Source organism: Passer domesticus, chromosome 3, assembly GCF_036417665.1.
Source record: "Passer domesticus isolate bPasDom1 chromosome 3, bPasDom1.hap1, whole genome shotgun sequence".
NCBI lineage: Eukaryota > Metazoa > Chordata > Aves > Passeriformes > Passeridae > Passer > Passer domesticus.
This window is the reverse complement of record NC_087476.1, coordinates 24,665,008-24,692,388: the sequence shown is the minus strand read 5'-3', so window position 1 is coordinate 24,692,388 and position 27,381 is coordinate 24,665,008. Positions and strand designations below refer to the sequence as shown.

Genomic DNA, 27,381 nt, shown 5'->3' with positions numbered 1-27,381 from the left:
AGTGCCCCAAAAGGGTGTTTGAAAAATTCTGTCATCAGGTTGCTGTTTTCTGTACCTGTTTTTCTGGCAATGATCCTTTTATGGCTGCATCATCACCATATTGAAAGCAAATTAATTGCATATTTCCTAAGTATAATTTCCTGTAATTGATTACTAGCTAAAGTAAAACTCAAGGAACACTCTGTTCTTACTTGAAGGTCAGTAAGGAAGCATCTGTAAAACCAGACTTATTTATTAATTAATGCGCTTTATCCTGGGGCATTTTACCACCTTTTCAGATCAAAAAAATCATTATTAAGACTGATTTTTTATTTAATACTAAAAATTATATATGTACAAAAATATCACAAGATACAATCACTTATCATGTGAAGACTACTATCACATTGGTACATTGACAATGAGCCTCAAAAACTGGGGGTGGTTTAAAGGCCAGTTTTGTTGTCTCTTCCATAGCCACGCATATACTTTTGTCAGCGCTGAAGAACAGAGATATCTGAGCAGGCTGCGAGCTGTGGCACTTCAGATATTTTAGCAGCCTCATTATACCTGCAAAATTGACTGTAGCTTGCATATTTCTCTGGAGTATCATTACGCATTGATGCTGATGCTGTGCTGGGCCCATGGATGCGTGGATAACAGTGTGAGAAGAGAAAAAGAAAATTTTGTTCAGGAAATGAGGGAAAACTGAAGACCAGGTCCTTTACAATGATTGTGTGATTTTGATCTGTGAAATTTTCATCAGACAATGAACACCACAGACCAGACCTGCTTGAGACTTCTCAGAAGTGCTTACAGGAAGAGCTATTAACTCACAGTACTGACGAGGTCAGATTCCTGCTTCGTATGGTTTTGTGTCACTTTGTGTGCTTTCCAGTGGAGAAGTGACAAATCACACCACTGGTTCCTGCTTTGGCCTTCTCAGCACTTCTCCCTGCCACAACAGGCTGCTTTCACATGAAAAAAAAACAACCCATAAAAACTATTGATGGCAGAGATTCTTTTGCTTCCTCCCTTTTTGTATTATTCAGGAAGACTGTTTCAGTTTCTCAAACAGCCTCCCTGCCAGTAATAGCAATCTCACTGAAGCCTGGTGCGGTCACTCATCAGAATCAAGAGAAAAAGGTTTGGGACTGAATTTTCTAAGTGCTAAATCTGACAGTGCATGAGTCAGAACTGGATACAGATCTTCTACCTCTAGATTTGAGCTTCACACTCAAATTAAAAAAAAAGCAATTATAGGGAGGCTAGGGGATACATACAGAGCATTTGGACAGGAGTCCATGCACTTGCTGGGAAATACTGAGAATGCCAGGTGAGGTATCCCCTGCACTGTGTGCTGAGCACCTGCTGGGACGGGCTCTGCCCCCCCTCTGCTGCTCAGAGTGGGCAAACTCTGCTCTCTTCTCACAAAAACAACAGTGGGGTCTGGCTCTGGTAATTATCTGAGATTCGTGCTGAAAGACAAAAGGCACAGGTGAGCATAGTGCTCTGAGTGAAATGCTAGCCTGGGCTTTATGAGACTTTTAGCTGCCACCTTATTTTGTTTGTCACTTTGAAGCGCTGCTGGTTTGGCTTGCTGCTGGCAAGGAATTAAAATATGCCAATGTACATTTTGGTTGCCTCAAGCAAGTGGAGGGATTAATATATCTTTCTGCCCTAGGATTCTTTTTTGCATTTAATTAAGAGATGTACAGATGTGCATACAATTGTTATGATATAAATGCACTGACCCACATTTCCTCTCACATTAAGAGGATTTCTAAATAGTTAAAGAGCATAATGGTTCTTGTTTTTTAATAAGAGAAGAAAGTGTTCCATTATTTGTGAAGGAACATGCTAAAATATGCTTAATGGTATACTTCTTGAAACTTAAGGTACATAAAAAATGCAAAGTCATGTCTGTTGTGTTTCAATAATTTTGGAACTCAAGGCACAGATAATGGAGTGAATGATTTAAAATTCAAAGGAATAAGATCTATTAATTAATAAAATATTTTTGATCTTGGGAAATGAAAATTTAACAGGGTTTTTTTTACAAAAAAAAGAAACATATAATACTTCTTGCTCAAGGAAATGCAGATGAAGTAAATGTTTTTTGAATTTAAACTGTCAACTATCAACTTCATTTATTATTAATCTCTCAAGGTAATGAGATTAACATTTTAATAAATAATTGATCTCAAAAATAATCCAAACAAATTACTGGCTTGTTGACTGAATAAAATATTCCCTGTTAATCTAAAGATTATAGACTGTAAATTTTTATCTACTGAGAAAGTAATCTCTTTTGAATTATAGACCATTGTTGAATATTGTTGATCAGTCTTAAGAGCTGATCAAGCTGGAAAATAAGCTCATGTGAGAAAGTATGCATGAATATATAGATAACCCCTAAAATATTATCCTCTGTAACAAGTAGTACTCCTCAGGAAAAATAGATTCCCATACAGATAATGCTTTTCTCAGAGAGCTGAAAGAAGTAATATGATGAAATAAAAGCAGGGCTAAACACAAGTCTGTGAAACATGGATTTGAAGAGCAGTGTCAGAAGACCAACTTGATCCTACAGGTTTGCAGCGGAGACATAAAACCAATAGCTAGCACAGAAGTCCTGTTAGGAAAAGAGTATGAGCAAGTATGAGATACAAAGGTGCCTTCTGGTTTACTCTTATTTTCATGGCTTTTTTTTCTCTCTGGCCACATTTATGGTGTGGGTGGGGGAAAAAAAAGGACAAAAATCCTTCAGGCAAAACATTCTGCTTATAATCTCCTAAAGTTCAACACTTTATTGTTTGAGAAGTTTTATTGCTTGAAGTCTGCACACTGTGTATGAAAAAAAAGGTAATTCAATTAAAAAAAAAAAGCTAATTTGTGGAACATCTGTTTTTGAAATCTGCAGAGCGAAACAAGCTTCTGAGGTCTTCCCAGCAAGTGAGAAAAATACTGTTCCAGATCCATGATTTGTGCTCCTATCTCTGCCCAAACATTTGGAGCATCAAGGGATGATGGCACAGTCTCTTGGACAATGGCAGAGTTACCTGGCTGAAAAAAGGCTGTATACAATGCATTGCTCCAGAATATTCCTCCCACCACTAAGAATTTGCAGTGCAGGGACTGTGTGAGCCCCAGATGGGTGTCAATGAGGTAACTAAAACCCAGCAGGTTACTTATTTGTCAAGTAACCAGTGACAGATGCTGTCTTCCTAATATCTTTTTATGTAGCATGAGAAAAAAAATCTGCTGCCAAACAGGCTTCTGATCTTCCCAGATCTTCTTTCCTCCAGTTTTTTCAGTTTTTCCCCAAATCCTTGTTCTGATCAGAGATGGAAGAACAGAGTGCTTTAGGCACTTCTCTGGCTAGCTGTAAGAATAAATATATGGCAACCACCTGCTTCCCTGTGGCCTGCATTGATTGCTGTCATGTTTTTGGTTAGGGAAACAATCACGAGGAGTTTCTGAGAATATCCTTACTCCAAGGCCAGTCTGCCCCATTGATTTATCCACTTACAGACTGAGTCCTCTGCATCACTCTGGTGTAGGCATAAATGGACTTGAAGAGACTTAAGAGCCAGCTGCCTGTCCCACCTTAGAAAGCACAAAGATATTTTTGTTTTGATAAGCAAGTTGAACAGAACAATTGTGGAGAGCATGGTTAACTGACTTGAAACTGGCCACTGCATACAGAGTAATGGTTAATACTTTTTTCTTTGTTTAAGGGTTTTCTACTTGCAGACATCTATCACAATACATTGCCCCAAGTACTACTAGTCACTACTTCAAGATAAAAATAGCTGGATATCATAAATACAGTGTGAAAGTTTGTAGTTTTTGAGATACATAGGGAAAGGCCATTTAGTATATACAAAGATCTGCAATTTTATGGACAGTTAATAGAATCACAGAATCAGTTAGGTTGGAACCAAATCAGTTGGTTGGACCTCTGAGACCAATTGAGTCCAACCTATGGATCCAGACTTTAGCAATATGGAACATACTTGTGCTAAACAAGACCTAATTTGCACACCTGGAAATGGACTCTCCCAGTCACCATATTATTGGAAAATTCAAGGCAGTGGAAAATTCAAATGGAAGTAAAACAAAGAGAAATCTATGTCTGCAGCCACAGCTACTCTGGCATGCAGCAGCAGTAAAGCATTGGGATTCCCATATGCCAAAGGGGTGTGACAGCTCTTTCTCAGCTACCAGGAATTCTTGGACAATAAAGTAATTCTGCCAAAACTCTAAATATTCTCGTTTTCAAAAAAAGTTTGACAAAAAAAGTTTTCTCACATTTTGACTTTCAGTAATAACTGGTGTGCAAGTACTTTCCAGCCAGAAATCCCTACTCATACATTCATCATTCTTGTTCTCATTAGGATATATGCATACCTTCCTTCTCAATCCAACTGATATGTCTCAAAAATGAAAAGGGTTTTGTTTTTTATATATTTACTTTGTGATCATAAATTTCAGAATGATGCACACAGAGCTACTGGCAGGGTAAGTTTATGTTTTTTCCTAAGTAAGGAAAACACATAGTAAAGGAGACGAGGTAGCAATTATTATAATGACTTTTGTGTATGGGAACTGGGAAAAGACTTGAACTCAAGGAACCATTATGAGTTTTACTTAAATTACAATTTAGAAGTAAGTAGAAGTTCCTGCACAAGTAGGAGGCTCAGTATTATCCATACAGGTATGTGCATGGGTGCCTGAAGACACCAGGCCACAACCCCAACCATCGAAGCCTCCATATGTGGTAAATCATCTCAATGTTCTACAACTTTTTATAACTGAAAAAGTGCAAATTTCCTCTCTTTCTCTTAATTTCCTTCCTCCATTAAGTCTATATATAGATCATAATCTGTTCAGAAAGGCTACTATGTTTTCTACTGTTTTTTCACAGGCACTGAGCAAATATTCAGGACTCAAAATCAATTTCTTAAGAGCCGTCCCATGGTACAACTCATGCACGGAGTTGTCAGAAGTTAATTCTCATAAGTACAATGCAAGAGACAGGCAAACAGATTTTCTGAAGGATGTTTCATTTAAATAGGGGAGAGGACATTAAGGCAGAGATAGGAGGAAAAAGAAAACACTATTGAACCTGACATTACTAGCAAGGCGGAATTAACAGGAAGGCAAACAACCCCAAAATATTACAGCAAGGAAGTGATAGAAGGCTCTGAAAGCAAACATGAGATACTGACACTGTGGACCTTACCCCCCTACATTTTTTATGCCACTTACTTTCATTATTTCTATGCCAATATTTTATTGCAGCTACTTTATTTTAGTGATGTTGGCTTTGGTCCTTTCTCTGTGGTTTCTGTGAACTCTTGGTCTCATACAAGGTACAGCAGTGATGCTACCACAAAATGGTTTTGAGACCTCAGTTTTTTAACATCTCACTCAACATTTCTGATGTCAGCATTTTTTAAAAGATGCTTAAAATTTTGAAATGAGAATTGTTAGTAACAGTATGAGCCAGCGAAAAACTAACACAGAAATGAGCTGAGCTTTAAAAGAAACATTTTATTTGGTAAAAAATAAAGTAATAAATTATTTCAAGGCAATTTTTGGTTTGTATTTGTACATACACAGTATACTTATAACATGGCTGCTATGTAATCCGGGAATTCCATCTTAGGAAAAAAGGATTTACATATCAAGTAGTTTTAAATGAAACCAGCACAGTCCTTTACATCTGTCAGTATTGAAACCAACTTGATGGAATTCCTTTCCCATGCTCCCCACCCCCCAAAATTACGCAGGAAAATCCATTCTGGATCTTGTGTATTTGTAGCATCCCTCATGTTTCTTTCGCACCATCTAGATTAGTGCCTCAGTTTTTTTAAATCAAATAACAACTGATTATTATGTTTCCTGCCATGCTGGTGCACTAGCTTTCATTTTCAACTGGCAAAATGTTCAACTGGTAAAACATTATGAATATTCACTTGTGATTTCATCTTCTGATTTTATTTGTTTCTTTTGGTGTGTGTGAAGATACCTGTAAATGCTTTTTAGTTTTGTCCCTCTGGTTTTTCAGTAATTCAAATTCACATCCATATCCTCTTCTGAAATCTTATGGAACATCACAGATCCACATACTCTGCTTTACAGAAGATTGATCTAAACTCTGAAATCAGAACATTTTCACTCCAGCACATGTGACATTTGAAATAAACCTGTCAGACATGATGTCTAAATCTGGTGTTGCCATGGGTCAAAATCAGACATGACTCAAACAAAACAATGAAAGTACGTAGTCAACAATTACCCACAATACATCAGGTAGGATTGCACTGAGAGTTTTAGTACCAAAACCTAACAAAACATGTATGTGTGGTATGCTTTATCCTGGGATGGCCTAGTTTAAAAATCTAAGCATATTTGTAATGCCTCATTGGAACAGTTCTTCAGAGTAATATTGAAGAGCATGGGAAGCTCCAGACCATCAGTCTGAATTTTGAGTATGTTGATTGCTAAATGAGGCAAGAACAGACATACAATAGACATGTAGGAGTCCAGTGTTTGAATGCTAATTAATTACTTGCATTCATTTCTCAAATACAATAAAAAATTGTCACTGGTGCTCAGTCTTTCAAATATTTCTACTTCAACTGGCATAAATTCTGTGTGTTCTGGAGAGAAAAGAAGCAATTTTTCTCCCAGCTGTATTTACATATGGAAGCAACACTTTCAAAATAAGCACGTATCATGGCCCACGCATCAGAAATTATTGGTTTTCCCTCCAACTATCTTTTGCACTTAACCATTGAAGTTTTAGATATTTGAACACATATGGTGAAAGAAAAATGCATAGCCACCACAGAAGCTTCCTCTGAAGGGATGCCAAGTAATTTTTAGCAAACCAGATCCTCCTCCAGAAATACACAGAGACATTTTGTAAAAATCCACAAAGATATATATGAAAAAAAAAATATTTATATCTTTCGGAAGAAGGGACAGGCAACTCAGGACAACATCACAAGGATATTGCGAGGCTTTGCAGGGAGAAAATTAGAAAGGCCAAAGCCCATCTGGAGCTTAACCTGGCCACTGCCAGAAAAGATAATAAAGAAGCCGTCTATAAACACATCAGCAACAGGAATGTTGAGGAGAATCTCCATCCTTTCTTGGATGTGGCAGGGGGAAACACAGTCACAAAAGATGAAGAAAACACTGAGGTACTTAATGCTTTCTTTGCCTCAGTGTATATTAGTAAGACCAGTTGTTCTCTGGGTACCAGCCCCCTGAGTTAGAAGAGAGGCATGAGGAGGAGAATGAAACCCCAAAATCCAAGGGGAAATTGTGAGATACCTGATATACCACTTAAACACACACATCTATGGGGCTGGATTGCATCTACCCAAGGGTGCTGAGGGAGCTGGCAAAAGTGCTCACCAAGTCCCTTTCATTTACCAGCAGTTCTGCTTTATTGGGAAGATCACAGGTGGCTGCAAGTTGGCAAATATGATGTCAGTCTACAAGGACCAGAGGAGGATGCAGGAAACTACAGACCTGTCCACTCTGATCTGGGTGCCAGGGACACCATTTCCCACAGCATTCTCGTGGAGAAACTGGATGCTCGAGGCTTGGATGGGAGCACTGCTCACTGGGTAAAAAACTAGCAGTATGGTCTGTTGGTGGATGGAATCAATTCCCACTGGCAGCCAGCACAGTGGTGTTCCCAAGGGCTCAGTGTTGGGGCCAGTCCTGCTTTGTACCTTTACTGATGATGTGATGAGGAGATCACATGGACCCTCAGTCAGTTTGAAGATGACACCAAGTTAGCTGGGAGTGTTGACCTGCTGGAGGGTAGGAAGGGTCTGCAGAGGGACCTGGACACGCTGGATCAGTAACAGTGATCAAGACAATGATTGTTCCCTTGTGCTTGGCACTGGTGAGGCCATACTTGGCACACTGTGTTCAGTTCTGGGCCCCTCACTACAAGACGGACATTGAGGTTCTGGAGTGTGTCCAGAGAAGGGCAACAGAGCTGGTGAAGGGTCTGCAGCACAAGTTTTATGACTTAATTAGACAACATCACAAAAGCAACTCAGAACTACCAGCTTTGCTTAACACCAAAGGAGCCCTGTTCTGAACTCTCCAAGAACAAATGTTTTCTTCCATCCTGTTTACAATTACAGAAGAGCATTCTCAGAACATGCAACATGTTTAGTATCATGTGAAATGTGAAAATTGTAGACCTAACTGTAACTCTTAGAGCGGAAAATTATGAAAGATTTCAGACCCTGTATAAAGGTACCCAGACATCTATCTGTAAGCACCTCTCTGAAATAAGGAATGAAATGGCAAGACAGTCTTCTGAGCATCGTAGTCTCCTCTCTTTTCACTGAGGTGCTAATGGAATATGTGCTTGTGCAAGTGAAGGCAAAATTGGAGGAACAGGCTTCAATTACCCATGAACTACTGCAGCTTTATGTTGCTCTAACTTTCCTAAATGAAAACAAACTAAAAAACTCCTAAGTACTGTACTGTGCAATACAACATTGATAGGGGGAATAAATTACACTAAGTACCATGGTAACCCTACTGATCTCTGCATTACACAGTTGCAAAGCTACTTGTTGATTGTACAGCTTACCCCACATAATGCTACAAATGAAAAAACATATGTATTTATCATACAGCTTAGTAGAGTAAATTTAAATTTTATTTTTACATTGTCCTGCAACAAATTTTAGTATTTTTTATGATGTCTTATAAACCACAACATGTTTTAATACATTTCAGAAAGCTGAAAAATGATCAAACAGTTGGTGTCTTTGAATAGTAATTTTTCACCTATGCACAAACATCTAGTGCCTGATAAGCTTTTTGTTTTGCTCAAGGTTTGTCACAAATACTACTATCCTAATTTATGAGATAGCTGGCAACTCACTTTTTCTTGATTTATAATCTTTCTTCACATCTAGTTCGTGTTTGTTAGCATGAATAAAGAGGGCAGTGCAAGGTCATTAATAAGAGAACAACCAATAATTTTGCAGTCTGAGAGGCAGCAAAAGCTGTTTATTACGAGGCTGAAGAAATGAAGCAATTTATTCACTGTATATTATGACTGCATGTAGGGGTAGTTTATTTATGACACAAATTGAATGAGCACTGTATGAGGAGCCTGCATCTCCCAGCTGCACCACTCTCTGCTCCCAAGAGTGCTCCTGAGGGAGCTCAGCCCCCTCAGCACTGCCTGACCCTGACCAGCCTTCACAGAGATGTGGGACAATGCTAATGGAGCTTTATTTAATGCGGGAATGACATGACATTTCTTACGGATTTCACAACTCCCAAGCCATGTTATGGCCAAATGACCGTCATGCATGGCAACAGCTATTACTTCACAGCCTTACAAAACTGGGAGTGCATTGGGTGTGTGTGGGTTGTAAAACTCGTAACGTGCAAGGCACATTTAGGACACACTGAATGAACTGCATCTCTTTGGAAAGGCAGAAACATTGAGACAAGCTTTGGGAAAAAAGAAGTTAAAAAATACAAATTCCAACCTTTCCCTCCAAAAATCTGCACATCCTTTTTATCTGCTGGAATTTTTTTGCCACCTATATTTTCCTTTTTATTTTATGGACAACTGGGTTCCCATGGAGACACGAGGCAATCACATCAGAGATCAGTACATCAGACAGTAGTGGGTGAGCATTTTCCCACTAACACAGGTTCTGGAGGGAACAAATGAACACTTGGTCCTTGCAGCATCTGTGGACCTCCCCAGTGTGCTTCCCAACCTTCAAAGCTGTAGCTGCAGGCAGGGCATTAAGCTGTTCTTCCCCTGGTGTCAAGCAGAGCCTTATCCTCCCCAAGCAGCACTGGGTCTTGTTACATTCCTGAAATAGTGATGTCAGTACATTAAGAGTCTGATCCTAGTTCCCCTGAGGTCCGTGGAATTCATTTTCATTAACCTCAGATCAAGCCTTAGCACAGCCCATTCCTATGTGGGAACTCTGAGAAGAGAGCTGAAAATGAAAAAAAAAATGCTAGTTCTACAGAGATTTTTTTTGCACTATCAAGTCTATGAGCAGGCTCTTCACTGAAGGATCTTAATCTTCTGTGCAGGTAAAAACCAGCAGTATATATCTACAAAAACAGGTGACTTGGTAAATTAAAATATCTGCCTTATGAGGACACTTTAATTAGCAATGTACTTTGAAAAATACAGTAAATATTTCCAAATTTCATTAGTATAGATTTCCCAAAGCTTATTACAATATGGAAAGCATTTTCTCTTCTAAACTTGCCCCAAGATCCTTGTTCTCCCTCCCTCATTTCCTTCCCAAATATAGTTCTGCCTACAAGCATATGTCAGAGATCACTAGAGCACAAAGGAAAACTAAAGATCTTCCTAAAACTACCCCCACCATTTTTAACACCAACTGCACTTCAATTCAGGTACAATCTTGGGCAAATGTCCAACTGGCTAAAAATTATTAAGTGTTTTAAAAAGTACAGTATGGCATTGCTGTTGTCTGCCTAGCTGTGGAAGTACATTGTGCCTATGCTGAAAACATGCCTTGAGAACTAAGACACATGGTGCCTCTGTTGGGACGGAATATTTAAATACAAATGTTTATTTGGGAAAAATACTAACTATGGCATTTCATCAAGGAATGAACAAAATGTTCACCAAGAAATTAATTAAATCTTTTGTGATCACAAGCAATGGAGAGACTAAACTTTCAGCAGAGGACTGAGATGCAAGACTTTGTCAGTCATATAAATAATATGCATCCCCACAATGAAACAGTTGCTGCTATAATGCATAAGGCCTAATAAAAGTGCACAAAATCTTGAATAAAAAGCTGACACTGCTTCATTGAAATCACTGACAGTAACTACAGTGACTTCATGGGAACCCAAGCAGGTTCTCAGTGAGAAGTAGATTTCCATTTAAAATCTATTCCCAGGGTCACAGGTAGATAAGAAAATTGACTCCATCTAACTGGTGCGTTTTTGCCTTTCTGGTATTTCTTTCTAAAGAATGATGCCAAGACCTTCATGGTGGACTCCTCCATAGAACACCGTGGGACCTTTCAGATTTAAGACTGAAGTTTTCTCCTAAAACTCTTTCCTGAAACACAAAGATCTGTATAAGAATTGTAAGCTTTCAGCAGTGAAATTTAAAAAAAAATTCTGAATTTCGAACACAACTGTCACAGAATATCTTACAGCTAAATAGTTATGGAGTCCTTCTAAGACATGAACTTTACACCCAGGACAGGGTAAGCCAGTTGAATGTTCTGGCTGTGCACTGCAGATGAGAAGTGGATGGCCAAACACATCACCACACCTCTGTTTTTGTGAGCACTAACCTGTAGTCACCTATTATTGAGAAATTTTTTATGATACATTGGCTCAGATAAACCAAATGTCCCTTAGACTGCAGTTAGGTGCCTCAATCCCTTCACTGAAGTTTAACACTTTCTACTATTGCCCCTCACTGATACTTTCTTTGTCTTAGGAAAGGTGCCTTATCATTTGATGTGGTGATTTTTACAAATTTCACTTTTAGCTGCCTAATTCCTCACGTGCTTGTAATAGTCATCCTGACATAAGGCCATTAAAATCACAAAATACCTGGCCACACTTAAAGGCCACAGCTGCAAAACATTTGGCAACGCTTAAAACAGACTGTTGCATGTGAAACTCAGAAACTTACCTGAGAAATGGAAGTCCACATTATTTTTTTTTAAACACCAAACAGAAAAATGTAATAAAAAAGCTTTTTTAACAAAGACATTACAGAATACTGGCATGCTGTACAAATGTAATTAACCCATTGAAATTTAAACTAGTTGTAGTTTATGTTCAAGGCACCTTTTCTATAAATATTTTTTTTAATGTTCATTCTGCATTCACACTAGTTTAACCATGTAAACAAGTCCATGAAAACTCAGATTAAGGTCACTTTCAAATCTGTATGCCAAATACTTCAGAAAAATATCATATTATACAGAAAATTCAATAAAGTAAGATAGTTCCATCTACTGCCCAAACAATTCAATAGATGCTAGATGGTAAATTATTAACAAGACGAAACCTAAAAGAGGTTTCCAAAAATTAAGTAACATGCAATGCATTACATTTGTGTTTATCATTTGAAATTGTAAATAAATGCTGAAAAAATACGATTTACTATTCCTAGTGCTATCCTACTTTTGAAGGGCTAATCTTTGGAGACAGTATTATCTGAAGTTTAAAAACATCCCCCATCTTTTTTACCCCATGTTTATTAATCTTAAAATATACTAGAATGTAGTTTCTTCACAAGGAAAATGTATAAAATTAATCTTACAATATCAACACTATAAACAACTTCCTTGAGACATCTTCTGGACAGAGAATTTCTGTGAAGATTTAAGTATAACAATTCTAGAATAATTATTTTTAAAAATATGTACATTCATTCCAATGACCTAGACCCAAGGAGAAATCCAAGTCAACTCTATAAAGTTGCCACGAGTCTTTGTCCAATTAAAATTATGTCCAGATTTGCCAGTCTTGCTGCATTTCAATATAATCAACAAAATTATAACATTACTTGTTTTTGTGTAGGAAGTTCCCAAACTTTTGCATAAATCCTCTCAGCTTGTTTTCATTAGGCTGCAGTGGGTGGTAAGCAGCTGAGTTGTAGCTGACCATGTGATTACTCCTGCCATAATTATTCCCTAAGGTCTTGCTTTTGATATCTGATAGATGTGAACTGCTGTTGGCTGCATTTCCTGCAGGTTGGCTGGCATTTTCCATCTTACAGAATGGCTCAAAGCGACTATAAACACGCCTTTCACTCAAACGAGATCTCAGCTCTTCTTGGTGCTTGGAGCTTGCCAGCTGTGGTGTCACTGAACTTGCTCTTTGGAGAGCAGAAACAGGAGCGCTTTCGGAAGTAGCATTGGTGGAGATTTCCTTTGCATCTTGATACTGAATCTGTTCTGTATTAAATCTTGGAGTAGACGGATCTCCTGCAGTTTCAATGAACTTAGTTTCAAGGGGGCACAAGAGAGGACACTTTTTATTGCTCTCATCAGATGGGGGTTTTGGAGATTTCGGTGACTTTGGAGACTTTGGAGACTTTTTTGGACTCCCGGTGACATCCTCTTTACTTCTGTTCAAACTACCTTGAGAATTTGATGATGAGTTTCTTTTTCTCCTTGGGGAAGAATCTGTCTTATTTTCAGAAATCTTTGGTTTTTGATTCTCATCTTCAGAAACCAATGTGTCAGAACTACTACACATTCTGTAAAAGGAAGGGCCTTTGTTTTTTGACAAGTTTTCCTTCTTGTCTGGTGTGAGATTAAGAAGTGACCGCAGTTTCTGGGATCCTTTCTTCAGAAAACTTGGGGAATTCTTACTTTCTTTCTTCGATGTGCAATCCTTACTAGACTCCTCCCTGCTAGCTTCAGTGAGAGCTGCCATGGAGATTGCCTTGCTAGCAGTCGGGCTCTTCAGCTCTCCTTTCAGGTCTTTTTCCTCCTGTGGCAAGTGATTGGTTACACTATGCAAACTTTTAGCACTCTTCAGCATGTCTTCTGGAAGTTTTGGACTAACTGGCTGCTTAAGTCTGTGCCTAGTCAATGTGCTGTAAACATAATTGGATGCATGTTTGTTGGTAGCAGGATCCAATATGGACTTTGAATTAAACATGGGAAAACTTCTCCTTTTGAGCATATTTTCATTTTGAAGGTTCTTCAAATTTTCTGCATGTTTGTCTGTACACAGCGTTGTGTACAAATACAGTGATGAGTCGCCAGCTGCATTTGAATTTACACTAGGTTTTTTGTTGTCTGCAATCTGAATTCTGTGGCCTGTTGGTGCATCTGATTTAAGAGGAGAGTTTGTGCTAAGCTCCTCTAAATTATTATCTGCTCCATCTTCCACACTCGGAGCATGGTTAGATGTCCCTTTGGGTGTTGCACTTCCCTCTGACCCAATTATAGTTGAATTTGAAGAACTTGCACAGCTGCTTACTTCCTGCTGTTCAGGCAAAGTTGGCTGAAACACCAATGACGATCGCAAGCGAGAATGAGAGTACAGTGCATGAGCTTTAATATTTTCAGCTGTGTCATAGCCATCATATCTGTCACCCAAGGCTGACCCATTTGACTCTACTGGATAATCTGACTGGTCATTCAAATAGGACTTTATTCGCCAGTTACGTAGGAATGATTTTGTTGTGTGCTCAAGGGTTGGCATCCTCTGCTGCAGATGGCGGATATGATTATCTGTCCCGTTAAAAGACCTCCGCACAATTGAATTTCTGTCCGCAAGATTCACCTTTGGTCGTGAGAACTGATCGGCAAAACTCTGCTGGGGAATATTGTAGTTATTTGCATATCCTCCTCGTAATGAAGACACAATACTAAGGCTATCAGATGGCATTTTCCAAGTATTTGGTAGATTGTTTGCTCTGTTAATAGCTCTGTTGAGCAATAGGTAAGGTGTCCTTTCTGGCTTCTCTCCAGCGTAACTATGTCTCTTCCAGTGCTCATTTTTTTCACTAGGTTGATATTGCTGTATTGGATTTTGAACATTAAAAGATGGATTAAATGGTTGCTTATTATAGGCTTGATTTCTCAAGCCATATTTATCTATTTCATTTACTGCATATCTTCCACGAGATTTCCAAACAGGATCTATCTTGAGAACACTGTCTTGCCTACCAAAAAGGTTTCTTTGGCTAGAAACTGAAGCCAAGGAAGACACTGAATGCTGGTATGTATCATTATCCCAGAGTGTCTTGCGACTGTTTACCCGCACTAATTCTGGAGCAAACGAGCTGGGAACGGAAGAACGGGCATACAGTGTCCTGAACTCTTCATCAAAGGATTCAACAAGCTGTCCTGTGATAACTTGAACCATGCTGAGGTTGGTTTTTTCAAATGACCACATAAAGCTGAAATAAGAACAAATGACTATTAGATACAGTTCTTTTGAGCTGAAGTATTATACCAGTCTTGCTTCAGAAGAAAGCTTTTACACAAACCCTGGGCTTGTAAAAGTACCTTCTAAATAAATAAGCTGAGGGCAAGATTCATGTAATTTGGACTCAGAAGGTCTAACCTAACACCAGTTAAATTCAGATGGAGATTTTCCACTGATTTCAGTGGGAGCAGGAATGAGTCTATAACTACCTTTATAATTGCCCTTATAAAAAGTATTCTAAAAAAGGATTCACAAATGCAGAACAGTAAAGTACAAATACCTAATGGAAAAAGATCACTTCTACAAAGTCTACAGCAGGACTAACCTATACCCACTCAATTACCTCTTGTCAGAGAATGTTACTGTGTGATGATGTTGTGAAAAAAATACATTCGAAATAACATGCACGAATGCTTCAGCAATTTTGAATGTACTTCATTCTAAACATTTTCAAAAGGATCCATCTCAGAATTTGAAAAAAGTATACATTTTCTAGTATGCACACTGCACTGGATATGAAAATTTCTTTTAATTGAAATGATAATGCTTTGATAATGCTTTTTTCTTTTTTCTGCTGTAGAAGACTGAACACATGCTCAAAGCTAAGTAGCTGCATGCAATTAACTTACAGTTACAAAATGAGATAAAATAAATTAACATGTACATTAAGGATGCTGCAACAAGACTAGTATCATGGAGTGACAACATACAATTTGTAGTTTACAACAAAGAAAAAATTTGTTTTGAAATCCTACATTTCATGAAAAAAGAAAAAAAATTATTTATTTGTATTTTTCTTCTAGATGTTAGAAAATATGTTAGTTTTGTCCACAAAAATAGCTTACTGATTAAGGGATTTTTTTGCTGTTTTTGTATTTTTCAGTAAGTTATAATGTATCAAGATTAAATCAAATCATGCTGCCTAAGTTCTTCTCCTATTAATTCTCACAATTAAGAACAGCATATAATATTGGAAAAAACCTCTGAACTTTAAATTGAGTTCAGTGACAGAGTTCAGAAAAACTTGTTTTTCAAATCACTAGATTCTTTTACCAAGAAGGCCTAATTTCTACAGAAATTGATGATTCCAGCCCCTATGGTGCAAGGTGTCCAAGCAGTGTTGTTTTTCGAACTGGAATGAGAAAATCTATCCCATTCTCACAGACTATGACACTGTGTGTAGATGTCAAAGCATGCAGGCTCTCCCTGCAGTCTCTTACCCTGAGTCATTTATGAACTTCTCACTTACCTCACTACCATTTATATGTGTCAGTCTGAATGTTTGGGGCTGGCTGAGTCTTAGAGGAAATGAAAGGTCAGATTTTCAAAAGCTTACAGCGGTGGAAATCTATGAAAGGCAGTGGCTGTGGATCTGGCACCCAGGCACTGTGCTGGCAGAAACTAACTTACTTGGGCAAAGGAGAAAAGTGTAGCATGAAAAGAAGGAAAATATTTAATAATATGTGAGTTTAGACTGTCTCTGCTTTAACTTAGGTCTTTTCCAGCTCTGCAGGGCTGTTAAGTCCTTCCAGCCAGTTTTGCTCACATACACTGAAAATACAAAGGAAAACAGAATACAGAAACTCAGCCAAACACAGAAAGAGACATGGGCAATTTTGAATTTGACCATCATACACCAGAGAAGCACATAATCAGTCGCTAATTAGAACATCATTACATGGAGGAACTATCTTATGAAAAAATTTTGACACTCACTTCTCTGGAGTGAATGTTAAACAAGAGTAATTCAGACAACATAAGACAAATCTTTTTCTTTTTACAACACTTCAGCTGTAGCAAAACCTATATCCTTTATTTCTTATTTGTGAAAAATGAACAGAGGATCTCTTAGGCTAGTTAGCAATAAGTATCTATGAAAACTTGTTACATTACAGAAAACATAACCAAATTTACCCATGTGATTCCCTAGAATAATTTTCACAAATACAAAACCCCAAAATTGGCTATAGCAGCAGTACTGAGATGACAGATTTGCTACAGACACTTCAGTGATTGATCTTACCTGTAAGAACCATATATGACTTTCTTACAGTCAACAAGAATAAATTTTTGTTCCATTTTTCCATGGAATTTTGCTCCTGTTTTAGAATAGTAATCTTGTCCTTTCACTGTCCGCACCCTCATATTCTGAAAAAGACAATCAAAACACTTTACTTCATCTACTATAGTCCATGTTTAGCATTCAGAGAGCTAAAATTCAGAGGAACAGTAGGAGAAAAGTCAAATTATTACAAATTAATAAATTCTGCAAGGAATTAAATGCTGATCACAGAATCACCTAGGGACCCAAAATGGTTTTGTTTTCAATACTGATGAGATTCCCTATATCTGAAGAGAATGAAATTCCAGTTTTCCATAGCCACAACTTCAGAGAAGAAGTTCTGGCAGAAGATATCTTTAAAAAGGGAAAGAGATTTTGTATTGTAAAAAAAAATTCTTTCCATCAGCTGATGCACATGTTTATATGATTTCCAAGTATCTCTGCTAATCACAGAGAAACTGTGAGACAGGATCACTTTTATTTTAATTGAACAAGGCTGTTGTGTCTAGAAATACACATACCCTACTCTGAGATCATCCACTGAATTATACCACTTGGAGTCAGAATCCCTTGCAGACTTACCACTAATAAAATTTACCTATCAGCTTTGCACCATGAGATCAATCCCATTTTGAAATTCAGAGACAGTAACACAACGTGCATAGGTAGCACAAACTCAATGCAGCAGCTGATTTTGAATTCTATTAAGCTTTATGCTTTACTCATGCAAACTCAGTAAATGGCACTTGGGAAATTTTCCATGCCGGATCTCAAAAATGTGGTGATTTTTTATCCCAGGCTACAGATGAAACTGATTCAACTAAGTCAGCATCTTGTAATTTTTCTCTCTTTACCGTCACTTGGGTTTTAATGTTCATAGAAATGGAAAATTTGAAAGAAGTTGTTACTATACCTCATGGACTGTACTAATAACAATTTTCAAAAAGTTCTTATGGGGATGTAGAAGAAAAAGACACATTTAACAGAAATTGTTACATAGAAGATGCTTATTTATAGAAAAAACTAAAATTTACATTCAATGCAAACCAACTACCAGCATCTACTTCATGTAAATATGAGACAAAATGCTTCACAAGACATAAAAGCAGCTTGGAAGACAACTGTGAACAATCACAATATTTACTGTAGTTTCTAGACTTGGAATAGTTTTTCTAGGAACCCTAAGCTTTCCAGTGGGAGTAGAATCCATAATTTAGCATTGACAGTAAAAACCAAGAATCTACACGATTATTACATACTCTGTACATACATGACATATATATGGAAATGGTGGAATGTAGGAGCTGTGAGCAGACAGGAATGTCACCTTCAGCAGGACTGCCACAAGGGCAGGCTGCACATCATAGCAGAGGTGCTCTGTAAAGGTGGAAGGGTTGTTCATGAAGCAAATGGAAAAGACTGCAAAATCAGGAGGATTAAATAAATGGATAGGATAGGATAGGATAGGATAGGATAGGATAGGATAGGATAGGATAGGATGGGATAGGATAGGATAGGATAGGATAGGACTATTTCAGATGGAAATGGGGTACAATGATCATCTACTCCAACTACCTGACAAGTTCAGACCTGACCAAAAGTTAAAACAAATTATTAAGGGCATTGTCAAATGCCTCTCAAGCACTGATGGGCTTGGGGGATCAATCACTTCCCTAGGAAGCCTGTTCCACTGTTTAACAACTCCCTTGGTGCTTCCTAAAGTCCAGTGTAAACCTCCTGTGGTGGGTTGAACCATTCCCATGCATCCTGTCAGAGGATACCAAGGGGAAGAGACCAGCATCTCCTTTTTCACTTCCCATTCTCAGGAAGCTTTAGAGATTTTCAAACTTACAAATTAATTTAAAATTCCAGTCTATAAAGTATGACTGAGTTTGCAATACAGTGACATAAGCCTTCATTTTCTATGGGAGCACTTCTACATTTGCCTAAAACATATGAAGCTGTGGCAGAAAGAGGCTGTAGGAGTTTTAAAGACAGCATCTACTACAATCCAATGAACTTTATCTTTCCAAACAGAAAATTCAAAAATTAGGAGAAAATATCCATGACATGAAAGAACATTTCCAAATAACACATGCTTTCTAAATCAGTCTATATTTCAGTGTTGACTTCTCAAAACTTTTATCAAATGAAAAATCCAACCGCAGAAACAGGAGTTACACTTAAAAGCTTCTGAGTTAGAAAATTAGGGTTTAACTCGAGTTATCAAAGTTGTTTAAACTTCATTCACCATTAGGAGAGTTTTTGCTTTGCATTTTTGTCAAGCTTTGAAAAAGCTCAACTCAATTAAAATGTACAAAGACACCATTTAAGAATTACTTTTTTTTTGTGAGCTGTATATCTAGCAAATGTAAAACACGTCTAGCAAATATAAAATATAAAGTTTATCTCTTCATTAGATAAATACAGGAGTATTATCTAGAAGTGCTGTAACATTTTAAAAGGTAAAAATTTTAAAAGAAAAAATACAGGTAGATACTTAGGTCTATTTTCAGAAATAGCTACAAAAGAATTAATTACAACCCAATTTGTATTACTGAATGCCAGGTTAACATAAATTTGCATCTCCAACTGCTAATCACTTTTGCAACTGAATGTTCTTTTAAGTTTTCTGCATTCCAATTAGAAGTTTTCTTCTTGATGAAAATCAATTTTTGTGCTTTTCCAAAGTGATTCTGTTGAACTTTGAACAAGCCCACTGAAGAAAATAATTTCTTCACCAGCAGCTATTCAAGCTTCAATTAATTATGTTAAAAGCTTTTATTTGAAAGATAAATACATGGAAATAGTAATTCCTGAAAAAGAAGAAAATACTGAAATTTACCCATTCTATAGATAGCCATAATAGTAACCCCTTTGATAAAATCCTGTGAATTAGTAATGAAATTTGCATTTACTTTGATGACTGTTTTACCCAGTCCCATAGACCACATAATTATATGTGTATTTCAGATATATTTAATTATATTTAATCATATTTATGTCATTATAATTTAAAAAAGGTAACTTGAGAGCAGCTTATACATTTTCATGTACCCATAACAAGTAATGCTGGCCTAAAGACATGCCAGTTGAACACATTAAATGTTACTCAGATAATGTCTGATCAGTATTGGACAGGATATAATTTGGAAATCAATGCTGGAGGCACAACCAAGTCTAATGGCTTGCAAATTACCATACTACACCAAAAAAAAAGCTTTGCCTTAGGTACACACAAGTTGAAATATAACTTTAAGTAGGCATATGCAAAAAAGGAATAAAATTATTTACATTAAATTCCTGGGAGGTTTTAAAAAAACTTGTAGTCACTGTAGTTTTTGTTTACCTTCTCTTCAGTATTTTTCCTCTTGTAGCTTTTCCATCCTTATTCCCTGATTCTGAACTCTTTTCCTCCCTTGGTAGGTCATCCATTACCAGATGGGAATGTGACAAGTGCCAGAGATCATGCTTACCTTTCTCACATAACACTTCCTTTTCCTGCACAGTTCATCCAGCATTCTTCACCAGCTTCAAACCCTCTAATTAAGGTGCCAGGAATGCACACTTTTATTAATCACCCAAAATCCCAAATCACCCAAACCATATTTGGAATATGGAAACAATGCATTGGGATTAGAAGCAGTAAACACACACATACTGAATTACAAGCCCCATCTAGTATGAAATGCTGGGCTTCACCCTCCTGCCTGGTTTCATCCTCAGGCTATAGGACTCTCCTAACAGCAGTGTGCTCATCACAGCATCATTGTGGGTAGAACAATCATTCACTTACAAATGGATCTTCTTTCTTGTCCAAGAGTTTACAGGACACTCAGGAACATTTAAAACATCCAGTGGCTGCAGTTTAAGGATAGCCATCAGTGCTATCCAGTTAAATGGCACCCAATGATGAACAAGAAACAAGTTCTAATCTCTTTTATGCACACTTTCTGTACATTTTCTTTACATTTCAATTCCAGAGAGTGCCACATAATGATGATTTAAAATTTTGAAGCATTATTCACCACTATACATTTATTTTCCTTAGTAAAATCTCTCCAATGTGACAACTAGGTACAGTGAATATACTGGTCTCAAACATTTCATTTCAGCACATTTTATTTGTAGGCACTGCTTTTATCAGTGTTCCATTACTTGCCCCATACTTGCTGTCAAGAATATGCACAAGAAGAAAATGGATGTCTACCTAATATTTAGCCTAATAGTTTTAAAGGAAAAATAGTCAAATTTCTCATTGTTCCTAATTACTAAAATAATTTATTGTCCTGTGCCTCTCCTCTCTAGTAAGATAAAAGAGGTCATAAAATGATAGAATACCAAGTTGGAAGGGACCTCAAGGATCATCTGATCCAACCATTCTTTGCAAAAGTACAATCTGGTCAAGATGGCCCCAGCACCTGCCCACTTGAATCTTAAAAGTGTCCAGTGTGTTGAGGAATCCACCACTACGCCGGGGAAATTATTTCAATGGCTGATTGTTCTTACTGTGACAAAGTTTCCTCTTGGAATCTCTCCAGGAGTAACTTGTTCCCAAGACCCTTTGTCCTTTCCAAGTGACTCCTTTTAAAAAATCAGTCTCCATCCTCTTTGAAGCCTCTCTTTCCATGCTAGAACACAGTGATAAGGTCTCCCTTTCTCTTCTCAAAGCCAAAAAACCTCAATTCTCTCAACGTTTCCTCATACAACATCTCCCCAGACCTTGCATCATCTTTGTGGCCCTTCTCTGGACCTTCTCCAGCCTGTCCACATCTTTTTTAAGAAGTGGGGATGAAAACAGAACACACTATTCCAAGTGCTGAGCAGAGTGGGACAACGACTTGTTAATCTCTGCTGGTGATGCCCCTGGTGATGCAGCCCAGCACCCTGCTGGCTTTGCTTGCTGGAGCAGCACACTGCTCACTCACACTGAGCATGTAATGGGCAGAACCCCAGCTGGTCACATCCCAGCCTGTGCTGCATTCCTGGATTATGCTTTTCCAGGTGCAAGACTTTACCCTCATGCTTGCTGAACTTTGCAAGGGTCTCTTTAGCCCTTACAGCTAATCCAGGTCTTCCTGCAGGGTGGCTCCCCCTTCCAAAGTGCCCACTTATTCACTCTGTCTGGTATCACCAGCAAACTTTGTTATGGCACACTTGATCCTCTCATCCAGATGACTTAGGAGGATATTAAACAGCATTGGGCCCAGAATTGATCCCTGGATGATTCCACTTGTGACAGATTGTCAGCTTAAAATGTAACTATTGACCACATATGTGCAGTACAAATGCCAAGTAGTTTTCAAGTTTGTTTCTGTTCTGACTTCAAATATGACTCAATGACCACTCAAGACTTGACTGGAGTCTGGTCCTTATCACAGAAATTCACCCACACACAGAACATCATGTTGTGAGTGGCTATTCAATAACCAAATTTGCCTTAGTTGTGGAAGTACTGGAAAATTTTTGATGATTTTGGTAACACTGGTGAGAAAAAACAGGCTGCAAGCAGGTCTCAAGAGCAGCTCCTACTGTGTATTTAAACATGCATATCTGGGAGTAGATTTCACAGAAGGAAAGTAAAATCAATTAGTGGTTTAATTTTCCCTTTCCCGCAATTCATTAAAAATATTGAGAGGATTATCAGGTAATAAACAGGTCCTGCCAAATAGCTTTTAATATCCTCCTGCAGCAAAATGATTCTTCATTATTAGCAGGAGAGTAAAAAAAGAGGTTTCTCCAGAGCACAGAACCTCCAGCGTCTCATCTAATATCAAGTAAAATACATGTCAGCAGCAGAAAAAAAAAAAAGAAAAGTTAAAAAATTTACTTATTAATTTCTGAAAAATCACCTGGAAAAAAAAAGTTTGAATCTGCAACAACTCTTCATCTCTCTGTGCAAAGGAATTGCTGACCAAGCAAGTCAGACCAGTGACAAAGTTAATCAAAGAAGGTTAAGTAGAGGAGAAAAAAAAAAGAAACAAATAATTACTGAGGACAAATGTAGTACAGCCAGAAAACTAATGAAACTGGAAAAGAGAAATGGGAAAGTAGAGGAAAGGAATTATTTGAGCTTCACTGATGGATGTGATATCAAGATGTAAGTAAGAAACATTAAAACATTAAAAGATGTTGCAGAAAAGACTAAACATTAAAATATGTTGCAGAAAAGACTAAAAATAATCCTAGTAACTCCTGATTTCCTAGTTTCCTATATGGAATTCACAAAATAACGACAGAATATATGGTCCATCCATTTTTTCAGTTACATGTTTCAATAAAGAAGAAAACATGCCCTGAAACTGGTGTCAGACTACAAATGAGAAAAATTGTCTGCACAGACATGTAATGAAGATTTATGAACAAAATCCTCTATCTTTTCCATACAGAAGACTACTTAGTTGTAAATGTGAATTAAAAAATACAGTTTTGTTCATCACTGCATCTCGGTTTTTTACTGATTCAAAGGGAGAGAAAAAGAGACAGAGGTGTTGAGTCTGAAACACTGCAGAAAACTCATCACGAGTGTATGGACTAAGAAGTATCATCCATACTCCAACAAGACTGAACCAAATCATGCCAGACAAGAACAAGACAAATGCTGCTGGTGCTACATCTTCAGGAAAAGGAATAGACCCATACAGCTCTGTTCTCTTCTTGCCTTCACTGAACAGAAGGGCAAGACCAGAAGCCAAGAGTATAAAAAGTTGAAGATGCTTGTCTTTTTTCTAAACCTTGAGTGATGTGAAAAGGGAATGGGAGAAAACGCCTTCAAAATACTGGCTGTTCTTTCACAGACACCTGCATTTCCCTTTTAGCCACTAAAAAGGCATAGGAGTTAATATGCAGGAGTAGTAAACTGCTATTCTCAGAGCAACAGTCACTGGGAGTAGCCCATGGATGAGAAGACCATTAATTTGAACAGCTTTATTACAAGCTAAACTGGAAACTCAGCACACAACAGCATTATTGCTTAGCTCTTTGGCATATATTTTTTATTTTCTGATTAAACTCAGTATTCTAAGTTAACCTTGCAGAATAAAGATGTATTTTATTTCTCCCAACAAACCCCAGAAATGTATAAAACACAATGTCACTGAAGAGGCTACATACAAACCTCTCCAATCCACACTAATCCATACAAAATCCACTCTAATCTATGTATATTAATTTTTCAACCATGATATAAACACCTAAAAGTCTATAAAACTGCATTAAAAAGGCAACTTGAATCCAAAGAAGGTAAGCCTTTAAAACAGCTGTGGATACACACTGCATGGAATTAATTTGAAAATGTATATGGCATTTTTGAGAAATCCCTTGAAAGGCACAGTCCTAATTTTTTATTTCGGAAGAACAGAACTTATACCACATATAGACACAGACCATTTCTGGCAACCTCTATGACATAATTAACCCAAGTAATCAGCAAATGTTGGTATCTCAAGTTCCAGAGTATGGAATTACTGCCAAATACTGACTTCATGAAGGCAATCACTAGCACTGTTTTGGTGGCTTTTCCTCAGAAGTTCCCACAACTCTGTGTATTGAGCAACCAGACAGCAAGAAACAAGCATGGAAAGTTGAATGAGAATACTTCTGAGGATGTAAGTCAACACTCCAGAATAAAAATGGGTGTAAAATAGAGTTTGCTCCAAACATCTACCAGAAAGTCCTCTTTATGCTTGCAAATACACCACCTCTCTATCCGAGACCTGGACTGGGTTCTTAAATCAGGTGCTGCTAAAAAGAGCTTTTATAACACTTTTGACTGGCATGAATGTAGCTTAACTAGTTACAGAGGCAAGGAATTTCAAATGGAGCTATGAGCTAAGGCAGTGCTCAGAACTTTGTAAGAAGACTCTGACAACATCCTTGGAACTTCTTTAGTACTGTCAACAGTGGAGTAAACCTAGAAGTATGAAGCACTTATGTCAGTTCAGTGCAGCTCATGGTTTATATTCTGACACCTGATAAATATGTAGGCAGTGCAGGACATCTCATGAGTATGTAAATGTCATCTTCTTATCTCTCTTACAGGATAAAGTTACATATCTAATGTGTAAAAGGAATAGGACAGAGCACAGACATGAAAATATGGATTTTCAGGAAAACACTACTAAAATAGAATCTTGGGCCTCCTAAAGTATTTTAACGCAGAAGAAATCATAAAATGAAAGTACACAACTTATAAATTTCTCTAGGTCTTACTACTTTATTAGCAGGCAACTATAGGAGAAAGGATTAAAAAAAGCTTAGTTTTTCAGATATGCAGTACTCCTAAATACACAATAATGGAAATTTTATAATATATATATATATGGAAGTTATGACATTCTATGAAATACTCTTGTTTTGACACTTGAAAATGATGCTTTAAAAAAATGTATCTGTAGAGAAAATTCTGCTGAGAGCTTACCTATTTATACCTGGTTGTTAATTTGAAAAACCAGTATTTAATAACCACTTTTCCAACAACAATCACTTTTCACTGGGCTGTGGACGAGTAAGTAGTAAATGTTCATGCAAAAGAAGACAGTATGCCTTACCCTGAGCCTTTGAACTTGACAGCCTTGTTTCTCTGTCATCTTCAGAAAGTGACTGAAGTTCGACTCATCAAGCAGGATATACACTGCAATCCCTCTAGCAGATGCTTCCACAATTTCTCTAAAAATATCCACATCTGTAAACATATCCATAACAACGGCAATGACCTGAATCAAACAGGAAAGACACAAATTATTGTATTGTATAAACTCACATATAGAATTTTCCACTGAAGCCTGTGCTGAGCAGCTAATACACGAACATTTTTTATACATTAAAATATTATATTTTCCATGTTGTTCCACTTAACCTGAAAGCTTTCAAGACCACTGGATCTTCTTTTTGAGAAATCAAGTGACCACCTGTGCGACGTTAGTCACAAATACCAAAGTCCAGAAAATGAGTTGTGGGTTCTCTTGGTTTTGTCTGGAATCAAGCTGATTTTGTTCCTAATAGATGGCACCGTGCCGTGGCTGGGACTTAGCACAAGAATAATGTCAATTACAAACTGATGTGATGTTGCTAAGTAGTGTTCACCCCAAGTGAAGGACTTTTCAATGTCCAATGCTCTGCCAGTGAGCAGGTTCATAAGAAACCGGGAGGAAGCACAATCAGGACAGCTGACCCAAACTGGCCAAAGGGATATTCCATACTGCAGGATGTCATGGTCAGTGTGTAAACTGAGGGGAGTTGGCTGGGAGGGGCCAATCACTGCTCAGGGACTGTCTGGGCATTGGTCAGTGAGTGGTGAGCAACTCTCTATCCTTTTACTTAAAATTACTGTTATAAATACCAATAGAATTATTTTATTATTATTATATTTTGCTTTCAATCTTTACTATAGTAAATTTACTTATTCAATCATTAATCTGTTCTTATCTCAACCCACAAGGGTTTATTTCCAATTCTTTACTCCATACCACTAAGGGGGTGAATGAGCAAGTGGGTGTGTGGAACTTTGCTGCTGGCCAGGATTAAACCATGATATGGGTGTGTATAGTGACTGGTTTTATAAGGGAAAAGGAAACCCGGTAAAAGAGAAAGGGAGAGGAAAACAGCAATACAAATGCTGTGGAAAAACCTTCAAAATAAAATTTCAGTATGCATTTAAAAAAATCAAATAAAATTTTTGTACACAAGGCTTCTCAGTCTTTCATCATTTTCTCTAAAGCTAATGGCTCAAGAGCTTGAAGTAGCTAATAAGCAGACACTGAAGAGCTGGAGGCATTTTCACTGGGACAAAACATCCTCAGCTCAGGAGAGCTTGGCTTGAGAAGATCAGCATGCTGAACATCAGCTACCAACACCCTTCAAACCACAGGAATAAAGCGAGTGTGTCTGATTTGGAAAATCAATGTCCCTCTAGTGGTATTTTGGATATATATATATATAGAAATGTTATACTGTTGACATACCATTAGTAATTTGGGAAGAACTACTGTTGAAACGTGAAAGGAAATAAGAGGAAGAATCAGTGTCTGTGTAACTTCTAAAGGTATTATTTTTATCCACTAGTATTTTCATTAAAAGTTCCAATGAGATGTCTTAGATGCAAATTCAAACCAAATAAAACCTTTCACAGATATCAGAGCAGGTTTTACAATTTTCACTAATCTTTAAACTACCTGTACATCAACTTTAAAGGTGTAATTGTTAAGTTGCAAGTACTCATCTTATTCTAGAACTGAAATATTTACCTCACCCAGGTAAATGCTGTTGGACACAACCAGGTAAAAGTTATGTTTCCAGTCAGCTGTACAAATGACCTGTTTTAAAATCCACCTGCTTAGAACTAAAAGTTTCATTTATGC

The 27,381-nt window shown here is 37.5% G+C and overlaps 1 protein-coding gene across 2 annotated transcripts in view; it reads right to left on the bottom strand.

Moving 5' to 3' along the window:
- Positions 1-5,518: 5,518 nt before the first annotated feature.
- FAM83B (family with sequence similarity 83 member B) overlaps positions 5,519-27,381 on the bottom strand; it is a 56,625-nt gene continuing 34,762 nt past the window's right edge. For both annotated transcript variants that reach the window (XM_064412212.1, XM_064412213.1), the window contains 3 exons: positions 25,573-25,737; positions 16,985-17,109; positions 5,519-14,932 (listed from right to left, as the gene is read on the bottom strand). In XM_064412212.1, the coding sequence (XP_064268282.1) occupies positions 12,577-14,932; positions 16,985-17,109; positions 25,573-25,737 (2,646 nt within the window). In that variant the 3' untranslated portion in view covers positions 5,519-12,576. The remainder of the gene's footprint in view (positions 14,933-16,984; positions 17,110-25,572; positions 25,738-27,381) is intronic.